General features: G+C 56.6%; 1 protein-coding gene across 3 annotated transcripts in view; it reads right to left on the reverse strand.

Moving 5' to 3' along the window:
• The window catches only part of JAKMIP3 (Janus kinase and microtubule interacting protein 3), a gene marked incomplete at its 3' end in the record, with an annotated part of 31,816 nt that overhangs the window by 3,982 nt on the left and 5,875 nt on the right, over positions 1–21,959 (reverse strand). The window contains exons 3-22 of one of the 3 annotated variants that reach the window (XM_081157873.1): positions 21,515–21,730; positions 19,956–20,075; positions 19,245–19,391; positions 18,323–18,454; positions 16,959–16,994; positions 16,063–16,122; positions 14,650–14,778; positions 14,357–14,485; positions 13,284–13,367; positions 12,958–13,020; positions 12,215–12,313; positions 11,110–11,208; positions 10,954–11,013; positions 8,898–8,963; positions 8,019–8,087; positions 7,853–7,930; positions 7,265–7,468; positions 6,760–6,825; positions 6,142–6,183; positions 4,498–5,503 (exon numbers count right to left, since the gene is read on the reverse strand). In XM_081157873.1, the coding sequence (XP_081013999.1) occupies positions 5,336–5,503; positions 6,142–6,183; positions 6,760–6,825; positions 7,265–7,468; positions 7,853–7,930; positions 8,019–8,087; positions 8,898–8,963; positions 10,954–11,013; positions 11,110–11,208; positions 12,215–12,313; positions 12,958–13,020; positions 13,284–13,367; positions 14,357–14,485; positions 14,650–14,778; positions 16,063–16,122; positions 16,959–16,994; positions 18,323–18,454; positions 19,245–19,391; positions 19,956–20,075; positions 21,515–21,730 (2,067 nt within the window). Of the gene's footprint in view, positions 1–4,497; positions 5,504–6,141; positions 6,215–6,759; positions 6,826–7,264; positions 7,469–7,852; positions 7,931–8,018; positions 8,088–8,897; positions 8,964–10,953; positions 11,014–11,109; positions 11,209–12,214; positions 12,314–12,957; positions 13,021–13,283; positions 13,368–14,356; positions 14,486–14,649; positions 14,779–16,062; positions 16,123–16,958; positions 16,995–18,322; positions 18,455–19,244; positions 19,392–19,955; positions 20,076–21,514; positions 21,731–21,959 lie in introns of those variants that run through there. The other 2 variants (XM_081157872.1, XM_081157871.1) reach the window with 2 other exon arrangements.

A 21,959-nucleotide genomic window follows, 5' to 3' on the forward strand; every position in this document is an offset into this window, starting at 1 on the left:
CCTGCCCCGGGGAACCAGGTGCCCTGGGCTGGGCTGTGATCTCAGGTTAACACACCCTCAAGGTGACTCAGGTTCACTCCTGTGTGAGAGCCATTTCTATGAAATTGTGTTCATGGGTCTCCAAAAACATCTTCCATTAACAAGTATTTTATAGAAAGTAACTATATGAGCATAACGGCCTGCTTACTGGCTTTTTCTCCCAGTAACCTGGGAATTAGAGACCTGAGGCTTGACCTCAGCCATGACCATCGATTCCAGAATGGTCCCACAGTGAGCCCCATCAGTGTGCCCACCTCTTCCCTGGGGCCTGGGGACACTGGGTAGTGGTGTCCTCCGGCCTTGACCACTCCTCCGCCCAGCACTCCCACCTTGCCGGGCATCAAGAGTGCCTGTCCTCGCCCAGCCGGGCATAGCTCAGCAGTGGAGCGTTGGCCTAGGATCCAGGCAATCGGGGTTCGATTCCCGGTCAGGGCACATGCCTGGGTTGCAGGCTGGATCCCTAGTCGGGGGCGTGCAGGAGGCAGCCGATCAATGACTCTCTCATCATTGATGTTTCTATCTCTCTCTCTCCCTCTCTCTCCTTTCCTCTCTCTGAAATCAATAAAGATATATTAAAAAAAAAAAAAAAAAAAAGAGTGCCTGACCTCTGTTCCCATGACCCCACACAAGCCCCCAGCTCTGGTTTTTCAGGACCATTGCAGTGAGGGCCACACCTAGGGGTCAGGGTGGGGCAGGGGACATTTCCAGAAGTGGACATGGGGCGAGTGGTCATGGCACAGGGGCCCAGGCTGGCACTGAGTGTATTCCCCATCTTCCGACCACCTGAGCACATAGGATCCCACCAAGTCCACAACAACCCAGAACTTATCAGGATCAGGGCCATGCCCTCCAGGTAATGGCTGGAAGGGGGTTTAGAAGCCAGCTCAGCCGTGTGCCTCCTGCAGAGATGGAGGCTTGATCTCGTCCGTGTACTGGACAGTCCCTCAGCCAGTGTGGGCACTAGGCTCCTGGGCCTCTGCCTGACCACACAAATGCACACACACACACACACACACACACACGCACACAGGCACACTTTGCCTGCTCTCCACTGGTGCCTGGTTGTGTTTCCTGTCTGGGTTACAGGCAGCAGCTCCTACGGCCCCATCAGGGGATGGCCAGCTGTCTTTTCTGACACTGACTTCTCTAATGGCCTTGTGGTTGTGCCAGTAAAAAGATCCATTACTGCTCCAACCAAGATAGCTGCGTTTTCTATCACCAGCCAGCTGCCCCGGGTGAGGAGCTGCTGCCCCAAAGGCTGGATTAGACAACAGAGCATTGAGGGGGAGGGGAAACCCTCAGCATCACACAGTTACTCCACTCTGTCCTAGACTCTGCAAATCTCTCAGTGACATTAGAAGGAAACCTTAGCCATACAGCAGAGACAGAGGGATTCTAAACAAAGAGCAAGGGTAACTCGCTTCAAACCCGACATGAACGGAAAAGGCTTCGTTCACAGTATCTGGTGAGGTCGAGCATCCTGCTGTGTGACCCAGGGTTCCGACTCCCAGGTAGACAGGCGCCCAGAAGACACCCCCGTCCTGCACACTCACAGGCTTTACAAGAATGTTCAGGAAGCACCATCCACCAGAGCAAACCCAAGTGTCCGTCAGAGGGGGGAAGCCGCGCGATGGTGCCACAAACACTACATGTTGACACAATACGGGTGAATCTTGGCATAGTGACATCAAGTGTAGAAGGCATGGCCGAAAGACATGCAAAACACCATGTCTCTCTTTATAAAGACTTGAGAAACAATGCAAATTATACCTTTAGAAACATATGTGTCTACCACAAAGCCCGACACAGGGCGCTGCCCCAGGGTTGGGGACGGTGGTGACCTCTCAGGGGAGGGCAGTGATGGGGCAGGGTCGCATGGCTGGAAGTCACTGCATCCACAGACTTTATAAAGAACAAATAACAAAGGGGCCACTCCCGACCCGGGGCGGCCTGAGCCAGGGTCAGGACCAGGACGCTTCTGTGCACCAAGACGGCGAAGGTGGAGGAAACTCCGCGATGGGGACCAGCGAGGGGGAGGCGTAGGGGCTGCAGCGGCCTCACAGGCCAGCAGACAACCAATTCTGAAAAGCAAACACAGTGTCTCCCCCGTGGCCCCACGCAATGGGACGTCGCACAGCCCGCCACCTGCCATCCAGACAAGCACATGCAGACCTCAGCTCTGAAAGCCTCACTTTCACAGGAGCCGCTGCCGAGGCTGATGAAGTGGCCCTGCCAGGGCTGGCTGCCTGGGGGGAGCTTTGCGGGGCGCTCAGCAGGGCCCTGTCAGTGCCTGGCATCTGGGGGCTCCCTCATCTCAGCACGCTCCCCCACCCCTACTCCCAAGACGACAGGCAGTGCCTGGGGACAGCTCTCCCCTGAGCTCAGCCTGCCCCGGACGAATGGCCTCAAAGAGCAAGCTGTCCATGCGCAGGTGAAGCGCCTATGAGGAAACACATTTAGTTCTTTTTTAAAAAACAATATATACAATTAAGACAGAGGTCCTGTTGGGTTATGTTGGAGAACATGAAGGCACTTTTAGGTTCCTCTTCCCTGCATGCACGATGCTCACTAACTGTGGACATGGTCTGAACAACAGCAGCTTATCCCTGGATTTCAAATGACACCACAGCCATCCTCTCTGGGCCACCTGGGCTGCCGCCTGCAGGAACAACTGCCACGGGGCTTGGAGGAGGGGGCTGCTCATTGGCATTCAGGGCCCGCTCTGCCAGGAGCTGTAAATCTGGGTCTGCTGACAGTTTATCTCCCACATCTCCAGCTTCCAGCCCCCCGAGCTGGGTGGACACGCCCCTGTGGACTCAGCCTACTCCCAGATGCAATGGGGACCAGGCATGCCAGCTAGCCACAGGGTTGCTCCCTGCCTCCCAGTGTGTGGTGACATGGGGTTGTGGTGTTGGGGACTGACCATAGAGTGGGACATGATCCAGCCAAGCAGAAGGGATTTAGATCAAAAAGAGGAGGGGACAAGGGAGGAACAATCACATGCTTCCACCGAAACTGTGCACCAAATGCCAAGAGCTGGGGTTGGCTCAAGGGGAGGCTGGGGAGTGGTGGCCACCGGACAGAAGCCACCCAGCCGCCATGGGGCCTCTCCTGGGACTCTGGGCATCGTGTTTCCATACAGGCGTGTGACCCTGTGATTTGTGGTATCCACTGCTCCCCCCATGGGTGACCTTTGAGGCCAGGCAGTGACTGTGGACTGTCCTTTCCAGGCACCGGTGCTCGGCACTTAACTGATCCGAATGCACTAGTTTTCCTGAGAGGCACCCTGAGCACATGTGTTTGGGTTTGAGCGCCCTCGTGTGGCCCTCGGGGTGTCTCAGGGACCCAGGCGAGACCAGGCAGGTCTCGCTCATTCCATCATAAGCCTCTAGAGGGACCTTGTTAGCCTGAGGCTGTGCTGTGCACCCTGGGGGACCAGACCCTGCCTGTGCCTGGGGTCTCCTTCCAGCCTAATTGCCTGCCTCTCTAGGGAACGTAATGCAGAAGTGCTGCATGAGACATGAAGAAAACCTCACCGACCCTTTCTGGATAAACAGGTGGCAGTCTTAGATATTCCTCCCTCCAAGGTCTGGCCTCTGCCTCTGCTTCTGCTCGGCTCTCACCCCTTTTCTATGATGACAACAGTGCCTGCTGTTTGCTCACAGGAGGTGCTGTGATGGTCACTGTTGCCGCCCTACAGACTCGGAAACCAGAATTGGCTCACCCTGCACCAGAGCCTTACCTCACCCACCTCACTCCCTGTCCTGACCCTCCTCCCTCCCCAGGGATCCACGTTTGCACTGCCTCCTGGCTCTGGGGCAGGGAGAAGGGGTGACATGGGCCAGGTGGCTGTGATGCTCGGCCAATCACATGAGTGCATCTGGGGTCGCACAGGATGCCCCACCAAGCTGGGAGTTGGGGTTAGAGAGGAGGATGGCTCCATAAGATAATGTAGGCGGCTTTCTCTTTTCTAAGTTTCCGAGGGCAGCAGGACGGGGTGGGCAGGGCAAGCTAAGACCCAGTGGGGGCTGGAGCAGGAATGGCAAAGGCCTTTCAAAAGCTCTTCACCGCAGAGCGGAAATGAGGCCACACTTGGAGCTCAGGACAGTTCCTGGCACATTCACACGGGTCTTGGGGAGGCCTTGGCTGGCCTGGGGGGTGTCCTGGGTCTAGGCTGAGGAGGAGACAGTTGAGGAGCCCCAACATAGAAGCCCTCTAGGGATCAGACCTGGTCCAGGGGTGGTGATGGGGAGGGAGCTCCCCTACCTGGCCCCACCCATCCATATAGATACAGAAGAGTGTCCCAGCAAACTGACCCACATTTAAAAGGAGCCACACTGGACTGGGCAGAATCAGATGAGGCAGAATCCTGCAGGTCAGAGGGAGGTCAGGGCCCCGCGAGGGCCCCAAGCAGTTGGGAGGGAAGTGCCATCCCCATGGACCAGTGGCCTGCCTTACCTGCTCGCCACCTCAGTGTCCAGCTCCCTCGTCACATTCCCAGGTGCACTGCCGTCCCCTTGCTGGGGCACCAGCCCTTGAGTGTGAAGGGCAGAGTTCTGGACAGGGCAGCTTCAACCACACTCTGCTCCCTGCAGCCTGTGGGTCTTGAGCGGGTGGTGACGGGCACCCAGGCCTCCGTGGGGTCTGTGCTGTGCTGTTGGAGGTGGCCACCAGGATCTCTGAGGTGAGACCTCTGTCCATCTCGTCCACCTCCCATCAACATGCTCAGTCCCACCAGGCTCCCGGCCAAGGCTCACAGCAGGACCTCAGCCTTCACGTTCTGGGCGGGGTCGAGGCCACGGTGATGGCATGGAATGGCCCAGCAGCCACAGTCCCATCTGTGCTCACGAGGTGACAGCATCATAAACATGGGAGGGCACTGTGTGTATCCATCAGTAAGTGCTTGAGACCCCAGTGAGCGTCACTGTAGCCCACCTGTGGTGGCATAGGGAGATCATCCTCGGGTCGTCCCGGGCAACTGTTCTGGTTTCCCGGGACACAGGTCACTGTTGTGGCCACAGCCTTCATTCTGTCGTTGTGTGGGGCACCTGCGTTTTTCTGAGAATCCACTTCATAGATCATGTAACAGCTACTACAGGAACCAGGAGGGGTGGGTGTGCAGGCTTGGGGACACACCCTAACCTCGCAGCAGGGGAGCATCCCTGGAACTGGGGTTGCGAGGCTGCATCCCAAGGAGGGACCCCAGGGTCCAGCAGCGAAGACCAGGCCTCTTCCAGAGGAGCCCAGTCAGGAAATGAGTTCTAACTCTGGCTCATCAGGGTGAACAGCCGCCCGCTCAGAGCAACTCGAGCCCCCCTCTCTGCCTCTTCCTTGACGGGAGGGGGTCCACACAGACAAGGTCCTCCTGGGTCTGCAGGGATGACACAGGCAGTCTCATTTTGCCACCCAGACACCCGCTGCTGTCTAGTCCAGCCGGAAGAACAGGGTCTGGCTCCTCTGGGGGCTGGAAGAACAGAGACATGGACACGTAAAGGAGGCAGCTCAGTGACAGGAAGGGGCTGCAGGGGTGAGGCCTCGGGAAAGGGCGACCACACTTCCAGGGAAGGGTCCTCTCTGGGCACCCTGTGAAGGGTGGGACCTGGGACAGAGACCGACTAGTCCTCTCATCTTGTTTCAGGAGAGGCAGTGGCCAGCTCCCACATGTGGCCGTGGTCTGAAAGCTGTGGGGATGGCACCACAGCTCAGCATGATTAATGCTGTGAATGGGCCAGCAGTCAGGGAAGCTGACTTCTCTGGCTGGATCTCCAGTGTGACCCAAGCTTGTACCCGATACCAAGGGGAAGGACAAACAACGGGACAACTGTGCTCTGTCAACACTGATGCCCCAGATGCAGAAAACACGGAGCTGCAAGGCATTTTGGGCACGTTCATCCCTCCACTGCAGTGGTCCCATGAGAAGGGTCCTTGCCCTCCTTCCTTGTCAAGAAAGGCAAGTGCCCTGTGCCCTCCGACGATGGCAGGCCCCTCTGCATCCTGGCCCCGGTGCGGGGGACTGAGGGTCCTGGGCTGCCCCGCAGCTCCCGGGCAGGCAGGGGGCAGAGTGGGCCCTTGCCCGAAAACTCCAGCTGATGACCTACTCACCATGTAAAAGTGCCCAGGCGAGCTATGACCACAGAATGAAAGCTAAGGAGAAAAATAAGAACAAAAATAGAAACTGAAAAGGGAGGGGAAGGTGGAGACATGGAGAGAAGAAAGAAAAAAGAGAGTTTGTAGCACATCTGGCAAGAAATACTGTGCAGTCACAGACAGAACAAGACGGGGGGGGTGGGGGGAGTGGCTGGGTAAGGAGCAACCCTGGTGTGCTGGTGTCCAGGGTTTAAGGCTGATGCCTGAGGGGCTGTGGGGACGGCCTGGGACTGAGTGACGGTGCTGCCACCACACAGAGATATGCCCTGGAGGACCTTGCACAGGCCAGAGGCAGGGCTGTGGGTGAGAGTTGGGAGGCGTGTCTGGTGCATCCCCAGCACAAGCAGGCCTCTGCTGGTCACCTCGCTTCTCAGGGACTCAGTTTCCTCCTCTGTGGGGTGGGACCAGCCAGGTGGACCTGTCACCAGGGCTGACAGTGACAGTGTCATTGGCTGATAATACTGACGAAGTCTGTGGAGGCAGGGCATGTACAGCACTCCTGACAATATTTGGTCTCAGCCCCATTACAAGTGATAAAGTACAAGCAAGCTCTGAAATGTGCGTTTATTTTACCTTTTCCTCCAGTTCCTTTATTTGCCTCTTCTGAGCCTCTATTCTTTCTTCTAACTCTTTAATTCTCTGCAATGGTAAAAGGAGGAGAGTCTTCAATAGTCAGAGCATCTGGGAAACCACGTGGGAAAAAGGCTTTCAAGGTTTCACTCAGGGACTTGGTGCACAAACGTCACAGAGCAGCTGCCCTGCTGGACGTGGGCCCCACGGTCATGCTAACAAGGCCCTGTCTTCAAACCTCTGCGCTGTGAGGGGCTGCTCTCCAGCCCACGAGCTGCTGCTCCCCAGATGGCACCTTCACCACCCCCTTAGCCCGCAGTCAGGGATCCCAGGAGAGGGAATGTGCACCCAGAGACCTGGACAGTGTGGCCCAGGAGGCTAGTCTGAAGGGGAAGGGTGATCTGGCAGGAGGCTCCTTAAGGATGTGGCCATGGGAGGGTATGGTCATTGAGGTGTGGCTACTAGAGGGCATGTTCATGGCACCATCTCCCCCAACCCCCGACCGCACCTGTTGTGCCAGCTGCAGGAGCTCCATGCGCTCCCGCAGGATCTGGGCGTCCCGCTCACGCAGCTCGCTCATGACCTGGCGCTTCCACTGCTCCACCGCCACCTTGAGCTTCTCCCGCTCCTCCTCCGACAGCAGCTCAGCCACCTTAGCCCCTGCCTCCTGCTGCAGGGCGTCGAACAGCATGGCCTCCAACTCCAGGATGTGCTGGGTGGGAGGGGAGAGGTTAGTCTTGCCCGGTGGGGGCAGGTACCCCGTCCCTCGGTGTTACAGTTCCTGCCACTGCAAAGGGCACTCTTTCCTCCTGGACTGGCTATAATGATGCTCTAGAGTGTGGCCACCAGGGCCCAGGAGCACGGCCCTCTACATGATTTGTAATGTCAGGAAAATGCGATTGGCAGATACATGAGCCCAGAGGGGGGTGACAGTCCAGGGGGGCAGGCGGGTGGGCAGGCGTCCCCAAGGAAAAAACAGTGGAGGGAAGGCTTCTTCCTGGGCTCACAAACTTCGCCAGACCTGAGCTTCTGAGTCCCAAGGAAGGAGGAAGGGCAGTGCCCCAACCCCAGGGGCTCAGCAGCGAATTTCTCCTACCTTGTGAGCCTGGTCCAAGGCCTGCTTCCTGTAGTCCAGCTCCTCATCCAGGTAGCCCTTCTGCTTACTGAACAGCTCCTGAAACACAAGAGGACCTGGGTCTCGTTCTCGGGGATCCGACCTGGTGATGCCACAGTGAAGGCCACATAGCGAGACGCCCACCAACCTTCTCACTCTCCAGGTCGACCATCTTCCGCTGCAGGGCTGACTCTGTCTCTTCGATCTGCTGGAGCCACTGGACACAAACAGAGTAGGTGACTGTGACCCGCTGGTGGCCATCCCCACCCCACCCCCACTCCATGGAAACACCCTGGGGAAGGAGGGAGGCAGGCCTGGCGGGGATAGTTCTGCCCTTGCCAGGAGTCGGGGCTGAGCTGGCACTGTGATCTCCCTGATCTCCATGTGCCCAGGGTGCAGGACAGGCCTCCCCAGCCTGCCTGGTCTCCAGGGAGTCTGTTCCTTAGCCCTTCCCCAGGGACAGAAGGGATGTTAGCTGAGGGCAGCAGGAGCACATGTCCCTGCGAGTTCTGCAGGAGATGTGGGAGGGGGGCCTGTTCTCCCCAGCCCCGGCCCCTGAACCCTTATTCTCTGGAACATTCCTTCCCCTTCCTGTTGGAGGCCTGAAGGGGGACGTGCTGACAGCCAGCCTACGGTGTACCGGGCAGGTTGGGGCTGTGTGTGGGACCAGGAGCAGGCTGGTGGCCTTAGGAGCAGGGAAGCTGGGTATTGGGAGCTCGGGTCAGCTGGGCGGTCCCCACAGGAGGGTCTTGGCAAGTCGAATAGAATGCTGATGGTTTTACAGACCCACCACATCTCCAGCCTTCGGGGGGAAACCGAGGCAGAGCTGGCACTGTGGCAAGGTCTAGCGGAATCTGTCATTTGCAAACATGCATGGTGGGTGCATTTTGACCTATGCATGTGCCAGACTTTCCAAGGCAACAGAATTAGCACCCACCCCTCCACTTCCTCCTCCCAGAAAGAGCATTTTCTCTGAGCTGAGCACAAAGCCTGGCCCCTCCCAGGAGCATCCACACAACCACATTACCTTTTCCGCCAAGGTCAGGACTGTCCTGGCTTGTATGACAACCACTTGTTCTTCATTGGTCAGATTCTGTGTCAAAGCAGAATACACATATAGTCAGGGGCAGGGCCATCCTGGGCAGCTGGGATGAGTGATGGGTGCATGGTGGGGCTGAATGAGGGGTGCATGGTGGGGCAGAATGGTGGCTGCACAGTGGGCCTGAATGGTGGGTGTTTAGTGGGGCTGATTGACCAGACGCAGGGAGGGGAGCTAGGGCCACAGCTAAGGACGCTCCCAGGAATCTCTGACATCCTCTACTCTTGGCCCTGTTCACTCTGGGTGCGCTCTCCTTTCTCTCCTCTCTTGTCCTCTCACTGCTGGTAACCATGATGGTCTAAATTAGCCCACGAGGCAGAATGAAACAGGTGGCAGCACATCAAGCAGGCTGGCAGCAATAAATGTGTCCCCACTGTGCCTATGTCCCCATCTTTGTTTAAAGTCAGCTCTTTGCACGTGCAGCCCTAAATTATTAAAACACCACTTACAAATGTGGAGCAAAGGTCAAACATTCATGGCTGTGAAATGGTCCCCATCCCTGGTGTTTCTGCCTTTTTTCTGCATGTTATCTTATTCCAAGAAGCCCACCTGGGTGGTCCCTCCAGGAGAGGTGCGTCTAGCTGTGGGGTCAGTGAGCATCCTCAGAGAATATGGGCACATGTGTGGGCACTGCTCAGACCCCAGCTGCCACCTTTATCAGTACCACGGTGGGAGCTGGGGTGTCCATGACTCCCTCTGCAGTGGGAGCTCCCTAAAGGCAGGGGTCTCTTGTTATCCCAATACCGCAGTCAGCACAGGGTGGGGGGTAGTGGCCAACTGATATAGGCCCAGAGGCAGGCTCTGTCCATGGGGGCATGCTGCACCCTCAACTCAAGCATGGGGCTGGGGCCAGGTGCCCCTCATCCCTCCTGCCTCTGGGGAAACTGAGCAGGCTGCATGAATGCCTGGGTTTTGGTATGTGCTTGTGGGTAAGAATGTGTGTGTGTGTATTTGTACACGTTTGTTTCTTTTTTCCTCCACCTACTGTGGAAGTGCACTGATTTGACTAAGTGTCTCACTCTTTCTTGAGAGCAGTGACCAGGGTAGCGAGCCCAAATTGCCTTAGGACAGCTATAGACAGTGCGTTTGTCAGTATAACTTGGGGGGCAGAGTTCTGGGGTGTGTAGCGGGGCTCCCACCTAGTACAGTCAATCCACCCATTGAGCAGAGGACTCAGCAAGCACAGGATGATGGGTGGAGTTGGCTGGAGATGGGTGGGAGATGGATGAACAGAGGAAGGAGGGTGCGGAACAGAGGAGACAGGATGGTAGATGGACAGGGGAGACGGGGGACGGATGGATGGAAGATGGATGGGTGGATGGACAGAGGATGGAGGATGGATGGATGGATGGATGGATGGATGGATGGATGGATAGAGGATGGAGGGTAGATGATGGATGGATGGATGGATGGATGGATGGATGGATGGATGGATGGACGGAGGCTGGAGGCTGGGATGAAGGTGTAAGTCACTTTGTCCCCTCAGTAATTAGGATTCCTTCCAGGGCTTTGCTGTAGAAATTGGAAATCTGCCCTAAATGAGACTTGAGGATTATTTATGGGTTCTGCCCACCCTCCAAAACCAAGTAGTGAGAATCCTGAGTCTGGGTGTCTAAGGCATGCCACAGAGCCACAGCCCATCCCAGGAAGGGTCTGGAAGAGTTAAAGACTGAGAGGGATTTCAGGAACTGAGGTCACGTGGCTAGAAGTATCTCTGCTGAGGAACTGGGTGTGGGCTTCCCACCTGGCGGAGCAGAGGCCCAAGCCCCCCTGCTTCTGAATGCTGGTCGCCACCCACACGGGCACAGGAGCAACATGAGAAAGGAACAGAATTTCTCCCAAATGTCTGGGGCCCATCTCGAGCAGCTCTGGTCCCAAGGAGGGTGTGGCTGGGCAGGGCGGCCTGTGGCAGGACCACAGGGGGCTCGCAGGGGCCCCGGACCACGGCATGAGGAGGCATGCACAAATCAGGAGAGCAACATACACTTACGGCGTTGTCCCCCAAGATGTCCAGCTTCTTCATCAGCTCTGTGACCTGGATGTCCTGGAGGCAAACACATGAGGGACACGTGGGAGGTGAGCGCCAGGTGGACAGGGCAGGGGTGGGCACACTTGGGGCACAGTTGGGGCAGGGGGTTACCGTCACGCCTTCCGCCTCACAGTACGCTTGGAGGGGGCTCTTGCCGTCCACGAAGGGGGTGTGGTGGAAGTTGATGGCAGGTGACTTCCTCTCCCTCTCCTAGACAGAGAGCAAGGCTGGGCATGGGCCGCTGGTCCCTCCCGTCTCCTCCCTCCATGGAGGCTGTGCTGGGGACAGCCCAGGGAACACAGTAAAGCCACAGAGGCCACCAAATGTGGTCAACACAACATTTGTGTAATGAAACCTTGGCCGTAGCAGTGGCTGAAACCTCAGTGGATTTGCCCAAGAAGGTGGCCCCTGTGCAGATGAGCAAAGAAGCTGGAGCTCCCAGCCCAGGTGGGCCCTCAGGACTACTTGCTCACCCACCATGAACCCCAAAGGACTGTCAGGACAGTTGGGGAGCAGTGTCCCCTGCAGGCCTGGCTGGAGCAATCCCCAGGACAGTGGCTGGTGCTGCCACATCCTTATACAGGACCAGATGCAGGAGCCCGGGAGGTCAAGGGGACGGTCACACACGGGGCAGCTGCACAGTCTTCCTGCCACCCCAGGGAGGTGGAAGGGGGACCCTGAGGAGTGACTCCATCTGGACTTGATCAACCTGCTTCCTCGGTGGGCAAGTGGGGACCCCATACTCTACACCCTACACCTTGGGTGTGCAGGGATGCAGGGTTGCCAGGAAACAGGACAGTGGACATGAGGGTACAGAGAAACAAAGCAAAGATGGGTCACAGTGTTACACAATAGGGTGGTCATCCTGCCAGCTAGGGCCATGACCTCCTTGTTGCCTTGGTGTTCTGAAGGTGGCCAGGACCCAAGGGGGGCCCTGGAGCTGTGTGCGGGTGGCCAGCAGGGAGGACAGCAGCCAGGGTCACTGCCTCCCTGCCTCAGAGGTGGATCACATGTCCCAGTTGCCCTGGCAGGGAGGGTGGCTGGTCACTGCATGGCACCCTCATACAAAGAGATGCATCCTTTCCAACTCGGCCTTTTGGGGTCATATGTCAGGAAGGCTGTGTGAGGGGCCTGCTCAGCCCCCATCAAACCAGCTCTGTGGGCGAGCCCACTCAGGCACCTCTGCTCACACCTAGCACCCATGTCCACGGCGCACCTCCAGTTCCAGGATCCGGAATTCCAGCAGCTCGTTCTGGTCTCTCGCATCCTGGACGTCGTGTTTTAACCGAGCTTCTTGTGTCTCCATTTGTTTAATCTGTAACAGAAAAGATAGACGAGACACTGGAGGTCATGAGAGGTCAACTCCCTGGCTTTCCTGACAGCTGCTGGCTGTCCATGGGGATGGCCACTGGCCTGAGAGCCTGGCCCAGAGGCCTCACTCCAGCCTGAGTCCATGTGGGTCCACCCTAGTGAGCCTGGGTGAGTCCTGCCCCTTGGCTAATTTGGGGAGGGGACTTCAGGGCCAGGTGCACCCTTGAATCCTAGGCTGGCCAGGGCTGGAGGGACATTGTCTGAACACTCAGGATGGCCACCAACTACCCAGGTCTAATCTGGCCAACGGCCTACAGCCTGCAGTCCTCTGTACCATGAGCCCCTTCTCCAACCTAGCCCTAACTCCGAGTTCTAACCATCGCCAACCACAGAACCGTCAGCACCGCCAAACACGGATGGAGAAGCTGCTACAGACTCAGGGCTCCACCCAGGCCCAGGCGCCTCCTTCCCGGCTGCCCCCGGAGGCCGGGGTGGGGTGGAGCCCACAGGAGTGAGAAGCACAGAAGGCCCTCAGGGGGGCCAGCAGTGGCTCCTGTCAAGCACTGCAGAGCCCTGCACGCTTCCTGGATGCAGAGCAATCTTGCTTTTCCCAGGGAACCGGACAGACTCTCCGACAGGTCAGCGCACCTTCTCCACAAGCTCTTGGTTTCTCCGATATAGGGCTTGCTTCTCTTCGATCCACTTCATATCCTTGAAAATGGAATGGACATGGAGGAATAAATACACTGCTGGGTAAAAGCATAAATCCAACAGTTAAGTCACGATTCAGCGGAGCAGAGGGTTCAACAGAAGGACGCAACACCCATCCTCTGAAGCAGCCCCCTCATGACAACTGTCACGCAGCTAATGACAACCCATGACATCACCCATTTTCTTGAAGGTCCTGGATAGAGAGCAGGAGGGGACAGCCCTGCTTCGGTCGGACCCACATGCCACCACGTGGACACGCTCACCTGCCCCTCCTCAGCCAGGGCCTTCTCTAGGTCCTCTATCTGCGTCTGCGCTCTCTGCACTTCTGCTTGGAGCTGCTCACGGGTCTGTGGGGCGGGAGGAGAGAGACATCAAATTTTCTCTAAGAGCCAGGACACGCAGGCGCGACGGAGATTTGGAGATTCGGAGGTCTGTTGACCTGCTGGTTCAGCTAGTGAAGTGGCAGTTAGCAGCTTTGCAAGGAAGGAAGAACCTCAAGGCTTATTTGAAGCAAGCGACCTCACTCCGTTACTGGGGTGATCTGTGATTCATTTTGAGGGACTGTTAGGGGAAATTGTCTGTTGTAGGGTGGATGGCCAACAAGGACCCCTGGGCCTGCTGGGTGCTGGCTAGGGCTTGTTCCAGTTCCTGGATGACAGTGCCGACCACACACAGAGGGGCCTGCAAAGTGATCGCCCGCCCAGAGCCCTCACGGCGCCTTCCCTTCAGACATAGCACCCTTTGCTGGCCCTGGGTTCCCTCTTTTTCAGGACCTGTCCCTTGTTTACAAAACCAGCCCCCTAAGTGCCACGTGGGCTTCCAAGGGTCCCAGCCACCCTCCTCTGAATTAATTACCCTTGGGGTCTGAACCATAGGGCGCTTTATGTCCTTGGGCACTCCTGCTCCCCTGGGAACACTTTCCAGGGCAAATGGATGAGAGAGCATATGGAGCCAGCTGGGCACAGGGCCTCAGGGTCCCTCAACTCGGGGCTTCCTCTCTCCCTAAGGGGCAGCAGGTGGGCACAGCATCTGAGCTCAGCGTGTGTTGGATGAATGAATAATCTCAGCAAATTTCAAAACCAGAGCTCAAATGCTGGCTCTCCCTCACCTCTGTGCCTCTGTTAGGGGACAACTCCCTAAAAGCACTGCAAAGCAAAAGCGCTCCCTAGAGGTTCATCAGCACCCCTGAGCCCAGCACTGCTCTGGCAGGTCCCAGCCCAGCCAGGTGGACTGTGGGAGAGAAGGGCCCCGGGCAGGAAGGTAAGGCGATGCCTATGTCCCTGCCGTGGCCAGGGTCAAGCGGGGAGGTGCCCACTGGAGTGGAAGTCAGTTAGACCTTAACTTCTCGCTCTGCGTCCAGCGTCCCTCCGACCTGCTCCTGCAGCAGGGCGTACGCGCGCTGCAGGGCCTGGTACTCCATGGTCAGCTGCCGGAAGCGCAGCTCCGTCTCCTCCTTGGCCATGCCCTGGAGAAGCACACAGGCAGCATTAGTGCTGGGCCTCTACCTGGTGCCCCAGGGAGGTGAGTCTGAGCCCCTGGGGTGGAAACAGAGTGGGTAGCTGAGGCCAGGGCCCAGCTGGGCTTCCACTGGCCCGCCAGCTCTGACCTTGCCCCTGCCAGCCCTGTTACCTCCTCCAGGTCATCTTCTGGGGTGCACGGGGTTTGGTCTGTCCTGTCGGTTTGATAGGATATGGAAGAGCCATCAGATTCCAGGGAAGCCTCTTCATCGTATCCAAAGAAGGTCTCCACTACAACCGGCTTTGGACAAAGGTAGTGTTAGTCCAAACCCAGCCAGGCTGAGTTACCAGTCCCCATGGGTCTCTGAGCCACTCCCACCAGCTCCTCAGCTGCCCAGCTGTAGGCCAGCTGCACAGCCGCACCCCAGGCTCCATATCGGCTTCCCAACCTCAGGGCAAGGGGGTTGCCATGTGGTCCTTCTGGAAGCGAGGCTGGCAAAGGGCAGAGTGTAGGGGGCTAGAGGTGTGCAGAGAGGTGGTCCACCTCTGTGGTGGGGATTGAGCACGGCCATGGGAACCAGCTCTGCAAGTCCCAGGACAGCGGCACTCGATGCCACTGTGCAGGTGACATGACACAGGAGACTAACAGTGAGCACTGGCCCAGCTTTCAGCACATGGCCACTTGCCTAGTAATTCATTTTTGTTGTATTTTCAAAGTATCATCCTCGGCAGATTAGAATAAAAGAAAAAACAAGAGCAAAAGCTGGTCCTTCCCCAGTTATGTGAGGGCCCTGCCTGAGGGATGCTCCACAGCTGAACTTTTACATTCACAACCCGGTGCCCCTCCCCCGGGGCCCTGTGTTCCAGCTGATGGACAGTCCACTGGCCACGGAGGCTGGAGTGTGTGGGAGCCAATTCATCAACCAATGCCCTGTCCTCGGCCCCCAAGCCCATCCTGCTCACTGATGACTCCTGATTCCCTAGCCTGTCCCTCTTCTTGTTTCACCGAAGCACCAGCCAAAGGGCCCAGTGGGGAGAGTGAACCTCCCCCAGCCCATGCACAAGGCTAAAACCTGCTGTCAGGCTCTGGGCCAGAGTCCCAGGCAGGCCCCTCCCCCTCCTTATTATTGTCATGAGTTCCTATCTTCCCTTGGAAATCTAAAAGAAATAAGGCTGGATTTCTAACTTTTTAAAAAATCTTCACCCAAGGATATTTTTTCCATTGCTTTTTAGAGAGAGTGGAAGGGAGGGGAGAGAAAGAGAGAGAGAAACATCCATGTGAGAGAGACATAATCGATTGGTTGCCTCCCACATGTGCCCTGGGGCCGGAGATCTAGCCTACAATCAGAATCGAACCCGGGACCCTTCAGTCCTTGGGCTGACACTCTAACCACTGAACTGGATTTCTAAATTTAAAACTATGAACAGAATATTTATTTTGGGTCCTGCTTTGGTTATTTCACAGGAGCCATTTTTAGAAATAATAAAATCATTTTCTTTTCACTCCCAAACGAAGAGGTTCAGGCCTCTTAAGTGGCTTTTAAAAGACACGTTTCATGTGCGTCTAGGCAACATCCTCACTCACCTTGGGGAGCTTGGCCATCTTCTTCCTCTGCTTCCGGAATCTCAGAAGCTTGTCGCGCTCCTGCAGAAACCAGTTGAAGAGATTCCTTTGAGTAATTGCACAGCTCTATTGGTTTCAAATGCACAAGGAACGCCCTGTGTTGTCATTTGAGTGAATGCAGAGGACTTCCACTGGTGCACTGTCCACACCGTCATAAACACGCTGAGCCTCGTGGCCCTGCGCAGGGCGTGTGCAGGTGAGGACGGCTCGTCTCCACTCCCGGGCTGATGGGATGACCACCTGTTTGGGTGGCTCGGCTCACACATTCAACGGTCCCCCAGCTTCTTTCACGGCTGTGGTCGATTGAGGGGAGGTGGGGGGGACTTGGTGGCATGCACAGAAATGGGACTCGAGAGGATGGATGAGCCAGCCCCCTGCATCCTCTGAGCTAATGTCTACAGATGTGCAGCCCACATATGTGGACATGGACCCCACGAACGTGTAAGGAGATCAGTGACTTGCTTCTCTCCGGGGAGCTAGGCTACATATTTGTGACCATGACTGAACCAACCAGGCCCAGACTGTGGGTCCATACTGGCAGGGCTGGGAAACCCACCGTGGGGAGAAGGGCCCCAGAGAGGGGAGCCCTCTGACCTCTGCTTGAATAAGTAACTCAATACTGAGCAGAGCTGGGTGCCACCACAGGCCAAGAGGGCACGTGTGACCCCCATGATGGATGGACATTCTCAGTCACCAAGGCAAAGCCTCGGAGCAGGTAGCACTGTGGCCACAAAATCCACCCGGATGCTGGCACGGCCACTTCTGTCTGGCCTAGAAGGAGACATGGGCACAGGTGGGGTCCCAGGGGCAAGCTAGTAGGAAGGGTGTGAGGACAGACAGTGCTGAGTGGTACTTACTAACACGCTCTTCACATAGCCAGCGGTTTCCAGGGTCTAGAAGAGAGGGCAGCAGTCTGGAGAATCAGAGAGCAGGCCTGCCCCCAAAGCCCTGTGCCCCCCAAACCCCTGGCGCTTCCTGACTGCAGCATTGCCTGGGTCCCTCTGCCCTGGAAGGGTCGGTCTTACTCCACCCTAATGGTTGGTCCTCTCTCCCTCAGCTGATCCCCCCAGGGCCCCATGACCCCATGACCCTCGGAAGCAGCCAGGGCCCTCCGTTCAGGGCAAACTGGCCTTTTGAAACTGGAATAACATGCACTTGTATTGATTCTTCCCTTTCCTGTCCCCCTGTAAGTCCTTATAACTGTGGGATTGACAATCACTGGGTCACTGAGCAAGATAAGAGCTCCAGTCTCAGGGACAGTCAGGGAGGGCTGCATGGGCGAGGTCCCATCCCACAGCCCGCAGGAGCAGGCAGCTCTCTGTCCCATCTCCTGTAATTTTGGAGGCGATGTTACATATCGAAACAAGGCAGGCCAGCACTTCTGGCCACATGCCACACCAGCGACAGAGAGGGACGCTGTTGTCCCTCCTGCTTCTGAGGACACAGAATGACCAAGGCAGCTCGTCCTGAAAGGACCTGACCATGGAGTCAGTTGGGGTCCCAACAATAAGCAGAACACCCCCCAAATCAGGGTAATTGGAGAAGAGTTTCATGAAGGGGTGTCAGGGCCACAGGAACAGGGCAGTATAGACCGTCAGGTGGGGTCCCCAAAAAGATGTGTCCATATCCTAGTCCCCAGAATCTGGGACTGTGACCTTCTATGGAAATAGGGTCTTTGCAGATGGGACTAAGTTAGGGGTCTTGAGATGAGGCCATTCTTGACTTAGGGTGGGCAAATGTCCTTATAAGAGGAGAGACACAGAGAGAAGGCCCATGAAGACGGGCAGATACTGGAGTGACAGGGCAAAGGGGCCACCAGAAGCTTCCTCCCCTCACACTTCAGAGGAACCACGGCCCTGCCAGCACTTTGATTTTGGGCTCTGGCCTCCAGAACTGGGAGGGAGTAAGAGACTTGTTTTAAGCTCCTGGTTGTGGTCACTGTGGCCCAGAGCCTAACACTGGTGATGGTGTGGCTCCTGAAACCCCTGGTCCAAAAAGATGAGAAGAAACAAGAAAGGCCACCTCCAATGTGACCACGGGGCAGGGGCCCAGCTCAAGATGAACCCAGGGAGGAGTCAGGAAGACAAACAACCCCCAGATCCTGTGGGGCGCCTCTGGGGCAGACCCTCAGGGGCGACGGGCAAGGGGTGTAACCTCTGGGGGGCAGCAGGAAGGGGAAAGGAGCTGGATGACCCTGTGGTGACGCCCGGCGCCTGGTCACCTTGGAAAGCTCATCTATGAGGTTCTGCTGCTCCACGATTTGGAGTTTCAAGAAGTCAATTTCTCTTTCATCTTGACTCTGATCCAGGTCGTTTAAGGAACTGGGTCTCCTTATGATCCCGGCTCTCTGTCTCTGAAAAACCAACCAGACCATGTCACAAGGGCAGAGAGGGGTGGTCCTACTGGTGATGGGAAGTCAGGGTCTTCCTGCTCTCTGCTCAGGCCTTGGAGCAGCCTGGCTGCAGAGCCCAGGGAAACCAAGGCTGAGTCTTGGATGATTCCCAAAGAGGGAGAGGGGCTGTGAAGCCTGGCTCAGTGCCCATGGGGACACTTTGTTCCTCAAGATGAGATCATGTCAACTGTCCATGCCAGTTCACACCCCACCATAGTTCTGCAGAGGGGCGTATGGAGGCACTCCTCCCCCTTCCCCCACATCGCTGAGTTACTCTTTGGATAAACTCTTACTCACGGCCTCTGGATCCCTCAGGGCCCGAAGGAACAACCAAGACACCAGGCAATCACCTCCCATCCGCTTAGTGGCAGCAGCAGGAGTGGAGTCCCCCTTGGCCCCCTGGTCTGTGCCCCGTGCCCAGCCTGTTTGTTCCTTTCTCTCTCACACCCAGTGTCCTGGGCTCCCACCATCTCTGCATCAGGTGCTCAGAGTTGGAAGGTGGCCTGGGGTGGGGGATGTGATCTCTCAGTGTCTTCCCTGCTTACTCCCTGTCACTCCCAGGCAGGTGACACCTTGCCCTCAAGCACCCAGACTCTTATCTAAAGCCCTGGTAGTTTCTGTCCTCAAGTGAGGACAAAAGCTGAAGCCAGAGCCAGAGGGCCCCGTATTTTGTCAAATCATGTGGCAGGAAGCAGGAGAGGTTGTCATGGTTACCCTCCTGCTGGCTGATAGACACCTCAGGGTCCCTTACCATTTCCATGTTCTCCTGTGTGACGAATTTTAACTTGTTTTCTATTCGACGTAGCGTGTGAGACAGACTCTCATTTTTCCGAGAGAGGCGTTTGTTTTTATCCAGCAGTGGCTTGTACTGACTTTCAGCTTCTCTTAAACGCTTTAGCTGAAAGACAAAATTAATTCTGAGCGTGTGTTTTTTTTTCAGTTGTGACAGAGAACCAGCAGGTCACCCTACGGAATACGGAATCCGCAAACTGAGCAGAACAAGCTTGGGAGGCAGTGAAGGGTCAGAGTTGCATTGGGAAAGAGCTGTGGTACCAGGACCCCTCAGGACGCATTGAGAAGCTCTCACCCCAGGGGGACAAGCCACTCAGAAATCTCAGTCTACATGAAAAGCGGGTGGGAAGAAAAGGACTGATGGTGACGGTGCTACCGAAGGATGAGGTCCTCACACTTCCCAGAAAATGTGCAGAACTGGGGATACTTTTGCCCAACAATATGGAGCAGGGGTCAGGCAACCAGCGTCTAAGGCCCACATCTGGCCCCCAACATGGTTTTGTTAACAAAGTTTTACTGGAAACAGCCAAGAGGGCTGGACACAAGCCCCATCCTTATCACCATCACTCCTTTCCATGAGAAAGCTTGGAAATGGACTGACAGCCAGCTCCCCCCGAGCTGCAGCCCTAAGCGCACGGGACCAGCCCTGCTGCGGCCTTGCCGCGCTCACCAGCTCGTTCCTCTCTTCTGACAGCAAGGCGTTCCGGTCCTCGAGTTTCCGAATGATGGCGCTCAGCTCTGCAATTTTAAGTTGGAAGCGCCGAGCGTCCTTTTCATCCAACTGCTGTTCCTAAAACAGAAATCAACTGCAAATAACCGTTCGTAGACGCAGGTGCAGAAACTTTTGCAAATCTCAACACACAGCAACAACCAGAGCACTTCCAAGTCATGATGGCCCGAGACTCCTGATTGGTGGTGGGTGAGGGGACCCTCCTAGGGGCTGGAGCACCGTGGCGGCAAACTGTGAGATGGGACAGAATGCAGGAGCAGAAATGTCCAGAAAATGCAAATGTGGAGGGCAAGAGCAAGCAAGTGCAGGCACCCCGACCCACAGTGAACCCAGAAAGCACTGGCCCAGCCCCATGCACTCCTCAGGCACTGCCGTCTGCACCTCAGGAGGGGTCTGCCCTGCGGTGCAGGCGGGAAGTCACTCTGCTGGTATTATAATGTGAGCACAGGGACCGACATTTGACTTAAGACTCTTGAAAGCTGGTTTCCCATGATTATGTTTCCAAAAGGTCACTTTGGAATCACTGAAACTTTGGGCAAAAATCTGTGACATTTTAATCCAGTGTGAGAGTCTCTGGGGTTCGCACAATCTATCGGATATAGTGCCAGGGCAGGCGCTGTCTAACTCAGTTCAGCCATGTCTAATAGGATTATCAAATGTCACTTTCTATCCTGGAAATGTCACTATCTTAGGGCTGGCTCAGCTCACACACGGTTTTGTCCTAAAGCAAACCCGTGTCCAAAAGGACGGAGGAATGATTCCTCATTCAGCAGGTGCAGGAGAGGCTAGGGGCCGACCCAGATGGACCACATGGGGGGTCCGTGGAATTCAGACCCCCACCCCGACTTCCCAGGACCACCCAGAGGGCTCTGAATGAGGAGTGGCAATGAGGAGATGATGGTGTCACGGCCAGGCAGCTGTTGGCCCTGTGCCGTCCTGGCGGGCCAGGGAGGAGCAGAAGGGTGTCATGGTTACATGGAAAGCAGGTGGGAAGGCAATGGGTGATGTGAGTGGTGGAAATCACTACACAAGGGCCAAGTTCAGGATGAGGGGAGCAGGGAGCCGGCCTTCCCAGCAGAAGGCAAAGCTGTGCTTGGAGAGGGAAGGAGCTCAGCTGCATAGCCCACCAGCCCGGGGCAAGGCCAGCACCAGTCAGTACCAGGGACCCTTAACCTGGGGGCCCAGTGGCTCAGGTGGGCTCAGTGGGAAGCCCAAAGCCTCGGGGGTCCACGGCAGGGGTACCACGTGAAGGCAGGGCTATACACTACATTGGCAAGGAAGGAGGGCTAAGTCTATCTGCCCTCTCAGCTGAGCCAGAAAGCTGAGGGGCCCAGGGTCTGGCTGACAGGCTACAGGCACGGTTGGCGTCCCAAGTGTGGGAAGGCGAGGGCTCGGGCTCTGGCTCCCAGGGCAGCTTCCTCACAGGGACACGCAGCCGCAGGCGTGTGCGGCGGGTCTCTGGGGCTCTGGGTGGGCGGGCGAGGCGGGGAGGTGCTTACAGGGCTTCCTGAGTGGTCTGAGGCGTCTCCTGCACCGCTTGCATAAGGAAGTTCCCGTCTGGGGCTGCCCAGGTGCCGATCAGCCTCTTTGACCTGGGACAGCTGCTCATCTAGAGCCTCTTTTTGGAGCTGCAGTCTCTGAGCATGCCCGGCTTGAACCCCTAACTCTCTCTCCAGCACGAAGACTGCTCTGTCCTTAAATTTTATCTCCTCCATCTACAAGGAGAACAGAACACAATCACACAGGCAGGCAGGGTGCAGATCTGTTACCATAGCAACAGGCAGAATGCACAAGCATCAGGAGGGGTCCCCCCCCCACGCGGCAGCCCTCCCCCCTCCCTAAATTGCAGAGATCAACCTCCTAACAGCTGCGAGAAGCCACCTGCCTCCCAGCCCCTCTTCCAGGCTGCCAAAGGTGCATCCAAGGCCAAAGGTGGGCCTCCCT

Source organism: Miniopterus schreibersii (assembly GCF_964146895.1).
Source record: "Miniopterus schreibersii genome assembly, chromosome: 14".
In the NCBI taxonomy this organism is placed as follows: Eukaryota; Metazoa; Chordata; class Mammalia; order Chiroptera; family Miniopteridae; genus Miniopterus; species Miniopterus schreibersii.